The sequence below is a fragment of the Gopherus flavomarginatus genome, chromosome 3 (genome assembly GCF_025201925.1).
Source record: "Gopherus flavomarginatus isolate rGopFla2 chromosome 3, rGopFla2.mat.asm, whole genome shotgun sequence".
In the NCBI taxonomy this organism is placed as follows: domain Eukaryota; kingdom Metazoa; phylum Chordata; order Testudines; family Testudinidae; genus Gopherus; species Gopherus flavomarginatus.
In genome coordinates this window covers 126,378,692-126,393,094 of record NC_066619.1, presented here as the reverse complement: position 1 = coordinate 126,393,094, position 14,403 = coordinate 126,378,692, and the positions used below count along the sequence as shown (strand labels likewise).

The 14,403-nt window shown below is 45.0% G+C and overlaps 1 protein-coding gene across 4 annotated transcripts in view; it reads right to left on the bottom strand.

The window, feature by feature from the left end:
• Positions 1–10,075: 10,075 nt before the first annotated feature.
• PAX5 (paired box 5) overlaps positions 10,076–14,403 on the bottom strand; it is a 230,165-nt gene continuing 225,837 nt past the window's right edge. For all 4 annotated transcript variants that reach the window (XM_050943148.1, XM_050943150.1, XM_050943149.1 and 1 more), the window contains one exon: positions 10,076–13,782. In XM_050943148.1, the coding sequence (XP_050799105.1) occupies positions 13,706–13,782 (77 nt within the window). In that variant the 3' untranslated portion in view covers positions 10,076–13,705. The remainder of the gene's footprint in view (positions 13,783–14,403) is intronic.

The following is a 14,403-nucleotide window of genomic DNA, read 5'->3' as shown; positions in this document are numbered from 1 at the left end:
TAATGTGCAAGTGAGTATGAATCTGGGTGTCTTCCTGAAGTGATGGTGGATTCAATAAAAACAATGAGGAGTCTGGTGGCACCTTAAAAACTAACAGATTTATCTGGGCATAAGCTTTCATGGGTAAAAAACCACATCTTCAGATGCACTTCTTAGAACAGAGGGAGTAATAATGTATCCAATGTATTTTGCCTCTTTCGCTCTTCCCCTGTTGTCCAGGAGCAGATCATGACTTTCTTGAATTTATTTGCAATTGTTTGCCAAATGTCTGTGAAGTTCCGTAACTTATTCTCTTGCTGTTGTTCACTGTGTAGTTAGTATTTCACATTGTAAGCTGTTTCGGACACTGAGATGACACGGCATTGCGTCCATTTCCTGATTGGTAGAGCATCCCTCTTAGAAGCAGTGCGAGTGCTCAGGAGGGTGCATTCACAATTTGGGATTTTGTGACCATTCCTCAGTATTTGCTTAACATTTGTTAAAATTGGCCACAGCCTCATGTGCTAGACCAGTGGTTCCCAGACTTGTTCCGCCACTTGTGCAGGGAAAGCCCCTGGCGGGCCGGGCCGGTTTGTTTACCTGCCGATTTGGCCGATCACAGGTTTGGCCGATCACAGCTCCCAGTGGCTGCGGTTCGCTGCTCCAGGCCAATGAGAGCTGCAGGAAGCGGCATGGGCTGAGTCGCTCCCATTGGCCTGGACAGGGGCGGCTCTAGGTATTTTGCCGTCCCAAGCATGGCAGGCAGGCTGCCTTCGGCGGCTTGCCTGTGGGAGGTCCCTGGTCCAGCGGATTCAGCAGCACACCTGAGGGAGGTCCGCAGAAGCCGCGGGACCAGCGGACCCTCCACAGGCATGCCGCCGAAGGCAACCTGCCTGCCGCCCTCACGGCGACCGATAGAGCGCCCCCCGCAGCTTGCCGCCCTAAGCACGTGCTTGGCGTGCTGGTGCCTGGAGCTGCCCCTGGGCCTGGAGCAGCGAACTGCAGCCCCTGGGAGCCATGATCAGCCGAACCTGCAGACACGGCAGGTAATCAAACCAGCCTGGCCCACCAGGGGCTTTCCCTGCACAAGCGGCAGAACAAGTTTGGGAACCACTGTGCTAGACTTTTCACCGAGAGCAAAGACAGGAGGGGCGTGATCATAACTGAAACAAATATACTAAAAAATGTGAATGGCTATTTGCAGAATCATTTGGGGCAAAACTAAAACTTGGGCTATTGCCACAGAAATAAGAGCCCTGCCTTGCACTCCCCAGCATTCAGAAAGGAAACTTCCTACCCTGCCACGTGTTAATTGTGAAGATCTTGTAACCTTCGCTCAGGCTGGGGTGGAATCAAGATATTGGGAGCTGGTTGTGCAGAGGACACCAGCCTGAATGAGAGTAGCCAATGTCATGCACTGACTTACATAAGAAATACAGAACTACTGCCAATAGAGTAAGACAAAGCCAAAATGTAAGGTCATTAGAAATGACAATATTCTGCATTGACTCCGTTACTGCCATGCAGTCACCTTTAAATAATGATTTTATACATAATTCAATGTGAATTGACAGTTACTCCTTTATTAACTATAGTGCTTATTTAATAATGCTGTCGTGTTTTTTAATAATAGTTAATTCGGCCCAGATCCACTGCAGGGTATTCCACTGAACTCAGTGGCCGCTGGGAGGCTAACTAGCTTTGTGGAGCGGGGCCTTACTGTATATGTAATGGCAGCATATGAGACTTTATGGCTAATTATCCACATCATAAACCTCAGTTCAATCATTGGACAGGAAGGCTCAGGGGCTGATAGATGTCTCCTGTGTGGGTTGCATATCTGTGGCTTCCATGGTGGGGAGTAGCCTCACCAGGGTGACTACTCCGCCTCCCAGGTGGGTGGGCAGGGAGTGGGCAGGATGGGGTGGAAATAGGTGGATACTTGGCTCTTGTCTTTCCACATACCCAGCCAGCATCGAAACCAGCAGCAGGCCACATTAACTCTGAAACAAAGGAAGAGCCAAGGAGAGAACTGTGACTCAGACAGGCCTCGTTCCCTCCCTGCCATGCTCCTGGCAACACGTCACCCGACACAGCACAGACTGCACGACAGGACAGGTAGGGTCCCTGGTGCACCAACGGCAAGGACTCATGGAACACAAGCGGCTGAAATCCCCAGGGGACCCACAGGATCGTGCTCAATACAATGTTTGCAGCTGGGCTTTGTTGATGCATTGAGACTAATTTTGGTTCTGCCCCAAGGGAGGAAAGTTACCTGCCCAACCCTTTTCAGGATCAAGCCCAGAACTGGGGAAATCCTGGGGGCTGCAGAAGACCCATAATACTGCAGAGAGGCAGCAGTTCTGCTGCATGGGAGGCCAGGCCAAGGAGGGGCTATCCAGAGGCACTCTAGCTATTTCTGAGTTGATCCTCACAGAGGCCCACTCCACATGGAAGCCGGGTGGGGGCAAGGAAGCCGGTGGCACAGGCTGAGTCTCTTTTAACTGCATGGATAGTAACTTTTGCACATCTGTCTCTGGGTTACTTTGCTGCCAGATTCAAGTTCTCTCATGTATATTGAATCCACTTGTCATCCTTGTGGAGTTTTGCCTTTGACTCTAATGGGACCAGGATTTCATCCATTAACTTAAATGGAACCTCTCATAGTGCTTAAAGTAAAGCATGTCCTTGGATCCTTTGCTGGGCTGGGACTGGAGTGCTCAGCACCTTGTAGGATCAAGCCATCTGTGAGCAGTCTTGCTGAAATCAGTTGTTATTGTGAAATCAACGGGATTTCTCATAGGGTAAGGTTGTCCTCATTGGGTCTAGACTTCAGTGGGATCAGAATTCCACCCATTGTAGGTAAAGGTATCAGGAGCTGACCCAAATGTTTCAGGACAGAAATGAATTAGGACTTTGGGGAAGAAGCCAAAGAAGCCGACTACAAACTTGAAACCGAGTCCCTGTGCAATGGTGTCCCAGGGGCTCTACTTAGGATCAGACAATCATAGCCATGTAAGGCTGAGAGGGATGTCAAGAAGTCATCAAATCCATCCCTCCATGCTGGGGCAGGATGAAATATACCTCGACCATTCCTATGTTTGTCTAACCCCTTCTAAATGTGTTTCAAGTGACCCTGAAGCCACACTCAAAACAAAAGTAAAATCAGAATCTTTGAACTTAAAAAAATTACTTTTATTTTAGGAACCAATAAAATTATGGTAAATATTTACAAATAATTATCTCACATAAAGGTTACATAAACTCAAATGTCCACAAGTAACAGTCACTCTCATGAAAAGACACACGGATATTGAAACTACGCCAATCTTATTGCATGTTTCTTCAACTAATCTAAAAAATAAAAGTGTTGCAGTCAACCATTTAACTTAGAATAAAATCACAAATTCCAGTATTGACAAGAAAAAAAACGGAAAAACAAATCCAAACGCAAAAATAAACCTCAAAAACGCCCCTCCCTTTCATCCAATACCTCATTCCCCCCCATTCCCATCCCACCTCCCCCATCAGTACCCAAAATAACGCCCAAACCAAAAACCCCAAAATATGTTCGACATCTTTGGCAAATTGGCACTGCTGTAATTACATTCAAATATTATAACACACAAAAGCAACACACAGCACTAAGGAAAAAACACCAAGATTTCAAGTCAGTTCTTTTCCTACTAGAAAAAAAGAATACAAAACATACACATTTTAAGAAGCGTTTTTTTTTTCTGTGTGGAGACAGACATCTCCTACTTTCAAAGGCAATTAAATTGTTATTTTAGGGGGGTGGGGTTGTTAGTTGATTTTTTTTCTTGTTTGTATGTTTTTTTCAGTTTTTATTTTATTTTAACAAGTAAGCTTCTAGGCAGGCATCACAGACTTTGGTGGATACAATAGATAACGCATTTCTTTGATGCTGTAAGTCCCGAATACAAAGTAGTCTGTCTCTAAGAAAAAACACAGTGTGTTTTTTCTTGGAAAGGAATTCCATTTGCAATATAACGCATTTCTGTAATTTCAGAATGTACAAAGGCCACTAGAAAGTGAAAAACCAGGACAAAGATTCTTCCAATACAAGGCTGAGCAAAGCAAAAGAAATAGTCTGGAAACATCAGGCCTAATGCAATGCCCAGTGGAATACAATGCCCACTGCCCACAATGACCCAATGGAAAGAGTGCCAGTGATTTCAATAGACTCTGGATCAACCCCATAGTGATACATGAAGATACATGGATTGTGGAAACAAATGTACACACCCTCTCTCTCTTGCTGCAAAGGTGTCCTGCAAAACACCTTCTCTTTGGCTCTTATTCTGAAGCACCGTACATGCATTTGTCTTCGCAGAGAACTAATAAGTAAAGATCAGAGCAAGAGCTGACAACCGAGCCAGAGGAGACTAAAACGTGCGTATTTCTGGTGTCAAGCATGTCTTTGATGGTGTACTTCATTTGGTGTTGCCGTGTCAAGTTATATTAACTCCAACAGCAAAGTGCTTTTGACTTTATTTCTTGTGCTACATTTGGAAGTGAGTGTGGAGTATAAAATTGATAGCAATTAACTGGCTATTGATAAACAGGAATATTTAGCCCTTTGCCTCCACAAATGCAATCAAATAGGATTTGCCTTCACTGCAGTTAATTTGGACTCTTTCTCAGGTGCTGCCTCTAACCTGGCCCCTGGCCCCACACAGAAAACCTGAGTGTGGTGCTGCTTTCAGTCCAGGCTCACTAGCCCTTGCTGCGCTATAAGCTACAGCCTGGGAAGTGCTACATTGACTCAGGCTGGCAACCCATCCTCTTCGCAGTGAGGATTCTGGCTAAACTACTCAGTGCGGATAATTCTCCTACCATTTTCTCTGTGTGCCCAGAAGGACAGACGAGTTCTCCTACAATTCACTGGGAAAGAACCACAGAGTGGCTTAGCTTACTGCAGCACTCAGGCTACGTCTTCACTACCCGCCGTATCGGCGGGTAGCAATCGATTTCTCAGGGATCGATATATCGCGTCTCATCTAGACGTGATATATCGATCCCCGAACGAGCTCCTATCGATCCCGGAACTTCACCAACCCGAACGGCAGTAGCGGAGTCGACATGGGGAGCTGCGGACATCGATCCCGCACCGTGAGGACGGTAGGTAATTCGATCTAAGATACTTCGACTTCAGCTACGTTATTCACGTAGCTGAAGTTGCGTATCTTAGATCGATTTCCCCTCGTAGTGTAGACCAGCCCTTAGACTCATGGGCTATGCCCCCAAAGTCCCAGAGACATATACAAGGGAGGACACAGTGACTCGGGTTTGACCCAGGTGCCAATCACCTGAGTTAACTCAGCAGTGGAGACAGACCTTTTAAAGTAACGGTGGGTATTCCTGCTTGAAAAATAAGAGAGCTCATTACATGACTTCCTCTCCTGTCCCACTCCAAGCACAATGGGTCAATTTAAAAAAATAGTCACAAATGCGGAATGGTATTTTTCAGCTAAGAGTAGAGATATGGCAGAAGGCCTGACAAGTACGTGAGCAAAGACGGCTCAAGACCCAGTGGCTCCTGATATAAGCAAACTGGGCTGGTCTAATCTTTCCTGTGCATAATTCCCGCTAGTGTTTAGGGGATACATGCCTCTACAACAAAGGAGAATATATGTCACAATGTGTATTTGCCTATAACCCGCTCCACCACCACCAATCAGATTTCTTTTCTGAACCCAAAACGTTTTCAGGTTGCAACCTTCATTTTAATTTTTTTAAATTTAAGCTTCCTTACACCAGGCCTAAAGCAATCAGGCATCATACCTGGGGCCTGCAGTCTCCACGAAGATCAGCACATTCCCTCGCTGCCCATGTGTCTCTAAACAAAACACACACACACACACACACACACACACACACACTCTTTCATCACCATACTTCCAGAGTCCATTTTCTGGGCTGACAGCTAACAGGCAAAGCTTTGAATCTCATACTTTGGAGCAAGGTGATGGAAATGATCAGGATTTGGGGGACGGGGTGATAAACGGGGAAGGTACTGCAGGAGACACAGCAAGTTTACCCAGGATGAGGACGTTCCATGTTTTCTTCCAAAATTTGGATTAAATATATCCCAAATGAGTCTCTCAGCTGTGGATCAGTTCCCACAAAGGGAACATGGTCTGATTTGTGCAAGGACTGTGATAATCCCTTATTACAGCACTTCCCCTCCACGTAGGGCAATGACACCAATTTAACAAATTAAGGACCTGATCCTGCAAACCCCTTGGTCATGTGAGAGAGCTGAACCAGAAGCCCTGCTGAAGTCAGTGGATGAAAGCAGAGCCCCCATTGAAGTCAATGGCAAACTGCCCCTGGATTTCAGGATTCCATCTTTGAGGATGATCATGTCAGAGGGCTGTTCATGTGTGAGTTTCTAGGATCAGCCCTAAAGAACTCAGCTGAGTTTGTCAGCACCTGCAGTCTCCACTTCACCTGTGTATTCTGCCATGGAATATGGGGTGCTGGCTGAAGAAGCTCGTGTTTCAAAGCTGATTTTGGTGCAATGCAACGGAGGCTAAGGGCCTGATCCCGGGACATGCTGAGTATGCCAATCAATGGGTACTGAGGCCTTATGTTAACACATCGGTAATTACACTGACTGAGCTGAGCCTCTGGAAACTGACCCTAAGCAAATTCAGTGTCAACTATACAGCTCTCTATTTTAAAGTCCTATTTATGGTCATGTTCCTACAGAATTTTTCTAAGCATCTCCTTGATTGACACTGGTTGATTTGGGTCTTGTCTCATGTTCTCTGTTGATTTGGATGTGGAACAGCATTGTCTCTATCCTCTCATAATGCTACCACTGCTCACTCATTCTCCACAGCTCCACCCTCCTCCTCTACCTTTCAAGACCCAAAAGGTTTGCTAATCGGAGGAGAGCCTGTGTAGATGGAAGCCAGCAGGGTGACCCCAGTGCAGGAGTGTGGAGGATCAATGGGAAGCCAAATCAGAGGATGGTGGAAGAAAAGAGAGAAGGACGAATGAAACATCAAAAGAATTGGGTGAGCTTCAGATAAGCATCCACACTTCATAGGACTTATCAAACCAGAGCCAAACCTCCAAACCTTTTGAGATTCACCCATCGCTATCATATAGATGTATAGTACATTGCACATATATACTGTGCCTCCATGATCACGTCCCAAGACAGCCCTTTTGCTGATCTTAGGTCACTATTCTTAGTAGTATAAGCGCATTAGAAAGCAACCAGGAATAACCAAAGTGCTTGGTGGGCCAAGCCTTGCACACCTTATAAAAACTGCATAGGGAAAGGAATGTGGGTTCTTATCAACACTTCATTACTAGAGGGTGTGGCACCAGGCCAAGCTAATATCCTGACAGACACATTTCCAGATCCTCAGCTGGGATGAATCAACCAAAGTCAGCGGAACTAGGCAGATTTATATCAGCTGAGCAGTTTGCTAATCCCCATATGTAGTTTAAAAAACTGCTTTGTAACATGGATGCGATTCCTGGGATGCATTTAGCTCCCTTGCTCAGTTCCCAAATGCAAAAAAAAAAAAAAACAAAAAAAAAACGCATGTTCAGGAGGTACCTCAGATCTCCACTGGAATTCCAGAGTAGCTCCAGGAGTCAGGGCATTGGTCAGATGGTAAGAGTCATTACAATATGATTTGTTACACAGAGACTGGGTTCTAATGAGCTTGAAAGGGGTGTGTGTGTGTGGCACACACAGCATAGTATACTCATGTGCATCTATCACACACACTTGGGTAGACTGTTTGTTAATTCATTTCTGAGGGATGCAAAGACAGCCAAGTGATTTGTCTAGTGCGTGCGACTGCCCGGCAAACCCATAGTGGCGAGCAGTGGTTCATACAAGCAAGGGCTAATACAACCTAGTGCTAAGTGAAGCTTAGAAAATGAATGGGGGGAACATGGCACCAACAAAGTGGACATTAGGCACATGGATAAAGAATTGCAGGCGGTAATTTTTGATGATGCCCAGACAACCATCTACTGTCAGGCTCTAATTCTCAAAGAAACCTAAAGGATTTGATTTCTCATTAAAATGAATGGGAACGGGCTGTCCAGATCTTCCAGGTGGTTTTGCAAATCCCTTCCTTAATACCAGCCAATAGTGGTAATGAATTTATTTTCTAGGAGGATGGTGTGCACAGGTTATGGGCTGGATCATGCTTACCTTACATATGTGAGAAATAGTCCCACGGGATTGAAATGGACTACTTAATTGACTAAGGCCAGCAGGGTTTAGCCATGTGTATTTCAGTGTGTTGTATAGGTTGAGGCACATCCACAGGATGAAATTTACCAACCGTGCTAGTGGCATACCTTTCTTTTGTCATTAGCATAACAAAAACCGTTTCCTTACTGAGCATGCTCATGCCAGCATCCAGCCACCTAATGTCTACTCTGCTCACAAAATCAAATCTAGTCTAAACATTCCAAGACACTTCACTCCTATGAAATAAATAAACCACGTGTCTGCCAGGTAGTGCATGCAGTGGGTGAAACTCACCCCAAAGCAGAGAGCCAGCCCGAGGTCTAGGCGCCACTTACAACCTCAAAATATAGCTCAGACAGGACTTGTAGTCCTCAGGCTGACCCTCTGTTCAGGGGAGAATTTAATCTATGGTGCATATTTTTCTTTTTCTCCATCACTTTATTTATGACAATCTGTTCTACCTTGTACTTAGCAGTGACACTGTGAGTTAGGTTCCCAGACCTGAAGAAGAGCTCTGGGAGGCTCAAAAGCATGTCTGTCTCAGCAGCAAAAGTTGGTCCAATAAAAGATATTGCCTTCTTTTCTTTCTAATATCTGAGAACCAACACAGCTGCACCATCACTATTTAACTTAGAAGAGGAGCAGCCGGTCACATGTAATCTGGTTACTGGAAAGAGAGAAAGAAAATTTGTAAGCTTCCTGTCTGGTCATGACATTTCTCTAGATATACACCTGCATAACTCAACTCAGCCTTAATTATGGAGCTACCACTCCCATGATACTTTGCACTCCCATGATACTTTGCAACTGTATATTTGCAGATACATCATTTTCTCTTCAGCTGGGGAACCGAAAGAGCCTAACGTTCCAGAAGGCTCAGTGCATGCAGGTTGGTGCACATGCCAATCAAAGAAACTTGGAGGGGATTCTAAGTCACCTTTATCCAAGAGAAAGAAAATTCCCTTTACAGCCCTACTGCAGAATGATAACCCAACATTTAGTGAGGATTCAGAGGATGATTTTGGAAAAAATGTCTCAAAAGAAGAGAGCACTGCTTGCTCAAATAAAGGAGCTGCACATACTGTTATGTACCTTTTAAACTGAATAATGTTTATCAACTATTAACTGTCAAAAGAGGAAAAATAATGGCTACATTCATAGACTCATAGAAGATTAGAGTAGGAAGAGACATCAGGAGGTCATCTAGTCCAACCCCCTGCTCAAAGGAGGACCAAACCCAACTAAATCATCCCAGCCAGAGCTTTGTCAAGCCTGACCTTAAAAACCTCTAAGGATGAAGATTCCACCACCTCCCTAGGGAACCCATTCCAGTGCTTCACCACCTTCCTAGTGAAATAGTTTTTCCTACTATCCAACCTAGACCTCCCTCACTGCAACTTGAGACCATTGCTTCTTGTTCTGTCATCTGCCACCACTGAGAACAGCCGACTCCATCCTCTTTGGAATCCCCCTTCAGATAGTTGAAGGTTGCTATCAAATCCCCCCTCATTCTTCTCTTCTGTAAACTAAACAATCCCAATTCCTTCAGCCTCTCCTCATAAGTCATGTGCCCCAGTCAGGGGTGGCTCCAGGCCCTAGCACGTCAAGCGCATGCTTGGGGCGGCAAGCCACTGGGGGCACTCTCCCGATCGCCGCGAGGGCGGTAGGCAGGCTGCCTTCGGCGGCTTGCCTGCGGAGGGTCCGTTGGTCCAGTGGCTTCAGTGGACCTCCCGCAGGCAGGAGATCCACCGAAGCTGCAGGACCAGCGGACTCTCCACAGGCAAGCCACCAAAGGCAGCCTGCCTGCCGTGCTTGGGGCGGCAAAATGCCTAGAGCTGCCCCTGGCCCAGTCCCCTAATCATTGTTGTTGCCCTCCGCTAGACTCTCTCTCATTTGTCCACATTCTTTCTGTAGTGGGGGACCCAAAACTGGACGCAATAGTCCAGATGTGGCCTCACCAGTGTCAAATGCAGGTGAATAATCACTTCCCTTGATCTGCTGGCAATGCTGCTACTAATGCAGCCCAATATGGTGTTAGCCTTCTTGGCAACAAAGGCACACTGCTGACTCATATCCAGCTTCTCTTCCACTGTAACCCCTAGGTCCTTTTCTGCAGAACTGCTGGTTAGCTAGTCAGTTCCCAGCCTGTAGCAGTGCATGAGATTCTTCCTTCCTAAGTGCAGAACTCTGCACTTGTCCTTGTTGTTAGATTTCTTTTGGCCCAATCTTCCAATTTGTCTAGGTCACTCTGGACCCTATCCCTACCCTCCAGCGTATCTACCTCTCCCCACAGCTTAGTGCCATCTGCGAACTTCCTGAAGCTGCAATCCATCCCATCATCCAGATCATTAAGATGTTGAACAAAACCGTCCCCAGGACTGACCCATGGGGCACTCCGCTTGATACTGGCTACCAACTAGACATCGAGCCGTTGATCACTACCCATTGAGCCCCATGATCTAGCCAGCTTTCTATCCACCTTATAGTCCATTCATCCAATCCATACTTCTTTAATTTGCTGGCAAGAATACTATGGCAGACCGTATCAAAAGCTTTACTAAAGTCAAGATATATCACGTCCACCACTTTCCCCATATCCACAAAGCCAGTTATGTCATCATAGAAGGCAATCAGGTTGGTCAGGCATGACTTGCCCTTGGTGAATCCACGTTGACTGTTCCTGATCACTTTCCTCTCCTCCAGGTGCTTCAAAATGGATTCCTTGAGGACCAGCTCTAAGATTTTTCCAGGGACTGAGGTGAAGCTGACTGGTCTGTAGTTCCCTGGGTTCTCTTTCTTCCCTTTTTTAAAGATGGGCACTATATTTGCCTTTTTCCAATCATCCGTGACCTCCCCCGATCTTCACAAATTTTCAAAGGTAATGGCAAATGGCTCTGCAATCACATCAGCCAACTCCCCAGCACCCTCGGATGCATTAGATCTGGACCTATGGACTTGTGCACATCCAGCTTTTCTACATAGTCTTTAACCTGTCCTTTCATCACTGAGGGCTGCTCACCTCTTCCCCATGCTGTGCTGCCCAGTGCAGCAGTCTGGGAGTTGACCTTGTCTGTGAAGACTGAGGCAAAAAAAGCATTGAGTACTTCAGATTTTTCCACATCATCTGTCACTAGGTTGCCTCCTTCACTCAGTAAGGGTCCCACACTTTCCCTGACCACCTTCTTGTTGCTAACATACCTGTAGAAATCCTTCTTGTTACTCTTCATATCTCTTGCTAGCTGCAACTTCAATTGTGCTTTGGCCTCCCTGATTACACCCCTGCATGCTCGAGCAATATTTTTATCCTCCTTCCTAGTCATCTGTTCAAGTTTCCACTTCTCTTAAGCTTCCTTTTTGTGTTTAAGCTCACCGACGATTTCTCTGTTAAGCCAAGCTAATTGCCTGCCATATTTGCTATCCTTTCCACAAATCGGGATGGTTTGTTCCTGCACCCTCAATAAGCCTTTTTTAAAATACAGTCAGCTCTCCTGGATTTCTTTCCCCTTCACATTAGCCTCTGAACATTTCATCTGTGGGTATGTGGATGTTTACTAACCTAAACTCCTGGACAGGAGCCCGGCTCCAGTTAGGGACTATCTGCCTTGGAAACTAGAGATGTCTCTGTTCTGAGTCTGATCAGAAGACATACTAAATATAGTACAAAGGTTTTGGAAGGAACATGCAGCCAAAACTCACTGAATTGCTACCATTTGATTTGCTGACATCCATTCAGAACAAGCAGCACAAAGATAAAATTATAATTAAAAAGTTATTACTCTGGAAATAATATTTGTACTTCAATTGTCCACTTATAGGAGACCTATTTTGGGCTAGACTCAAATCTTCATGGACCCAAACCAGATTACTACAGCATGTAAGTGCTCACCAGTGTAAGGATGGTAGAATTTGTCCCTTTCACACTAATTATGGCAACTCTGCGCAAGGCTATGGAGCAGATCCTGAGCCCATGTGAGTCAGTGGGAGTTTTCCATTGTCTTCAGTGGAAACACTTCTAATTTTCCCTTTATGTAGACGAGAAGTTTGCTGATCATATAGGATTAAAAAAAGCTTTTCCTTCGGGAAATAATGAGTAGTTGATATGGTTCCGTTGAATTGGTGCTGATTGATGTACTAGCTTAACCAATCATTTGTAAGCTGCTCTCTTCTGTTCATTAGCTCCAGGAAGTAGAGAACATTGAACAAAATGTCACTTGGTTCTATTAATGCTCTCTCTTTGAGAGAGAGGGGGAATATACAGAATTAATGGGTCAAATTTATCCCCAGTGTAACTTTATGGATTCCAGTGGAATGGATTTACTGTAGCCCACTGGGTACAACGAATGACTTTGAGAAGTGTCTTCATTTAAACATATAGGTATCCCAAAATGTGTGTCCCCCATGTGTTTGATTTGTAATGCAGTGTTTGTATGTTTCAGTGTACATGGTGACCCTTAATGTAATATTATTTGAGATATCAATTTGAAAAATCATTACCTTGGGATTTTTCTCATTTCTTTACAAAATAGAAATAATTGGGTGTTCACAAGTAATCTATATAGATATACATAAGGAGTTGGTTATTAATTAGGAATTCCTTCTCTGATGTGGTTTAACTTGAAAGCAGAGAATTTGTTTCAGTGCTAGTTATGATTACAAACAAACATAAATAAATATTTAGCAGTAAAATGTCACAAACCGCCCATGTCTTTCAGTCGCTCGTGTGTTCCGTGCCAGCTCATAGCATGTTCACACACGGCTGCCAGCTGTGACGCTGTATATAGAAGTAACATCAGCCCCAAATATAGCCACAATGAATGTTAACCTGGTTCAAAGTCGGTTAAAGCTTACTGAATTCTTTGAATCAGTGCACCAGTTTGAAAACACATTTTTCAGATGCATTTTCGGTTCATCGTTTGTACCATGTCGCTGTTTACGCTAAGCCACTCTCAAAAGTAACACAAGGAAGCAAGTTATTTACAATGGTGCTGTGTAAATTGAGCAGACCAATCCTTATTTACCAAAAAAATTAAAAAAAGCCAGACAGCTCACGTTGAGTCACACAGCCTGCGTCAATGCACCTTAAGGGAGACATCCCGAGTTGGCCTGCTCAAAGTCAGAACTGCTTCCGGTCCCCAGGCGCAGCTGAGAGAACCAGAGGCAGCGAGATCAGTAGGCTTTATGTAGGATGCAGCTACTGCACCTTTCAAATCAGATGGGACGGTAGCAGAACTGGTTTCTCCCATTTCTTTGTTTTGTATGAGAGCCCAGTTAATATCGCCAGAATTTCATGGATTTAAAAAATAATAATAATTAGTTCACCCAGTTTAAAGAGTAAAATTTCAGCCAGCGGGTTCCTACTGGATACTTTTGTCTTCCTTCCTTGCAGTCTGATTTGCATGGTTATTTCATGGGGAATCAGATGCCGTCAGCCTGGATGATATGTTTAGTAAGTGCTGGAGTTCCAGACTCCCTGGGTCAGTGGCGGTCATAGGCAGCAGCAGCTGCTGGGGGCGCTGCTCCTCTGGCTGCGGCACTGTAATAATAAGGAGAGCCTGAAAGAGAGAAGATGGCTATGAGGATCACACAGGTCAAAAGGAGGCAGCTTGCCCAATACACCGTGTGCACCAGAGAGCTGTCTTGGCTGGAGTTAGACCCATGCTGATAAGGGCCTGCAAAGTGGTACAACAAAAATGCTACAAGACACATCACTTTAAAACATTAAATGCCAGAATGCTGCAGACCGCACCTCACATTTCAGTTCTCCTTTCAGTATCTTCAGCTCTGCAAAGAGATGGGCAAGCCCAGTCCATTATGGTTGTGTGGAGTCTCACTGAAGTGATTTGGACTCCCAAGGGTAAATGGATCTATGCTATCAGATCCCCTGGTGGGATCAAGGCATTTGTCTGGATTAGATCTGGTTGGGGAGAATTCAATAATCTTGGAGAAGGGCAGAGGGGGATTGATTCTGTGAAGTATCTGTGAATCTTTCCTGGCATTTGTGAATCTATTTGGTATTCGAAAACATTTTAAAACTATCACAAGTGGCTAATGTTTTATCTGCTAAGTGTCTGGAGTTGATATTCTGTGTCGGAGCTTTGAAATTGGTCACTCAAGTCAGAAGTGGACCCAATATGCTAGTTTTCGATTGAATACATGCCTTCAGCATTGAATAC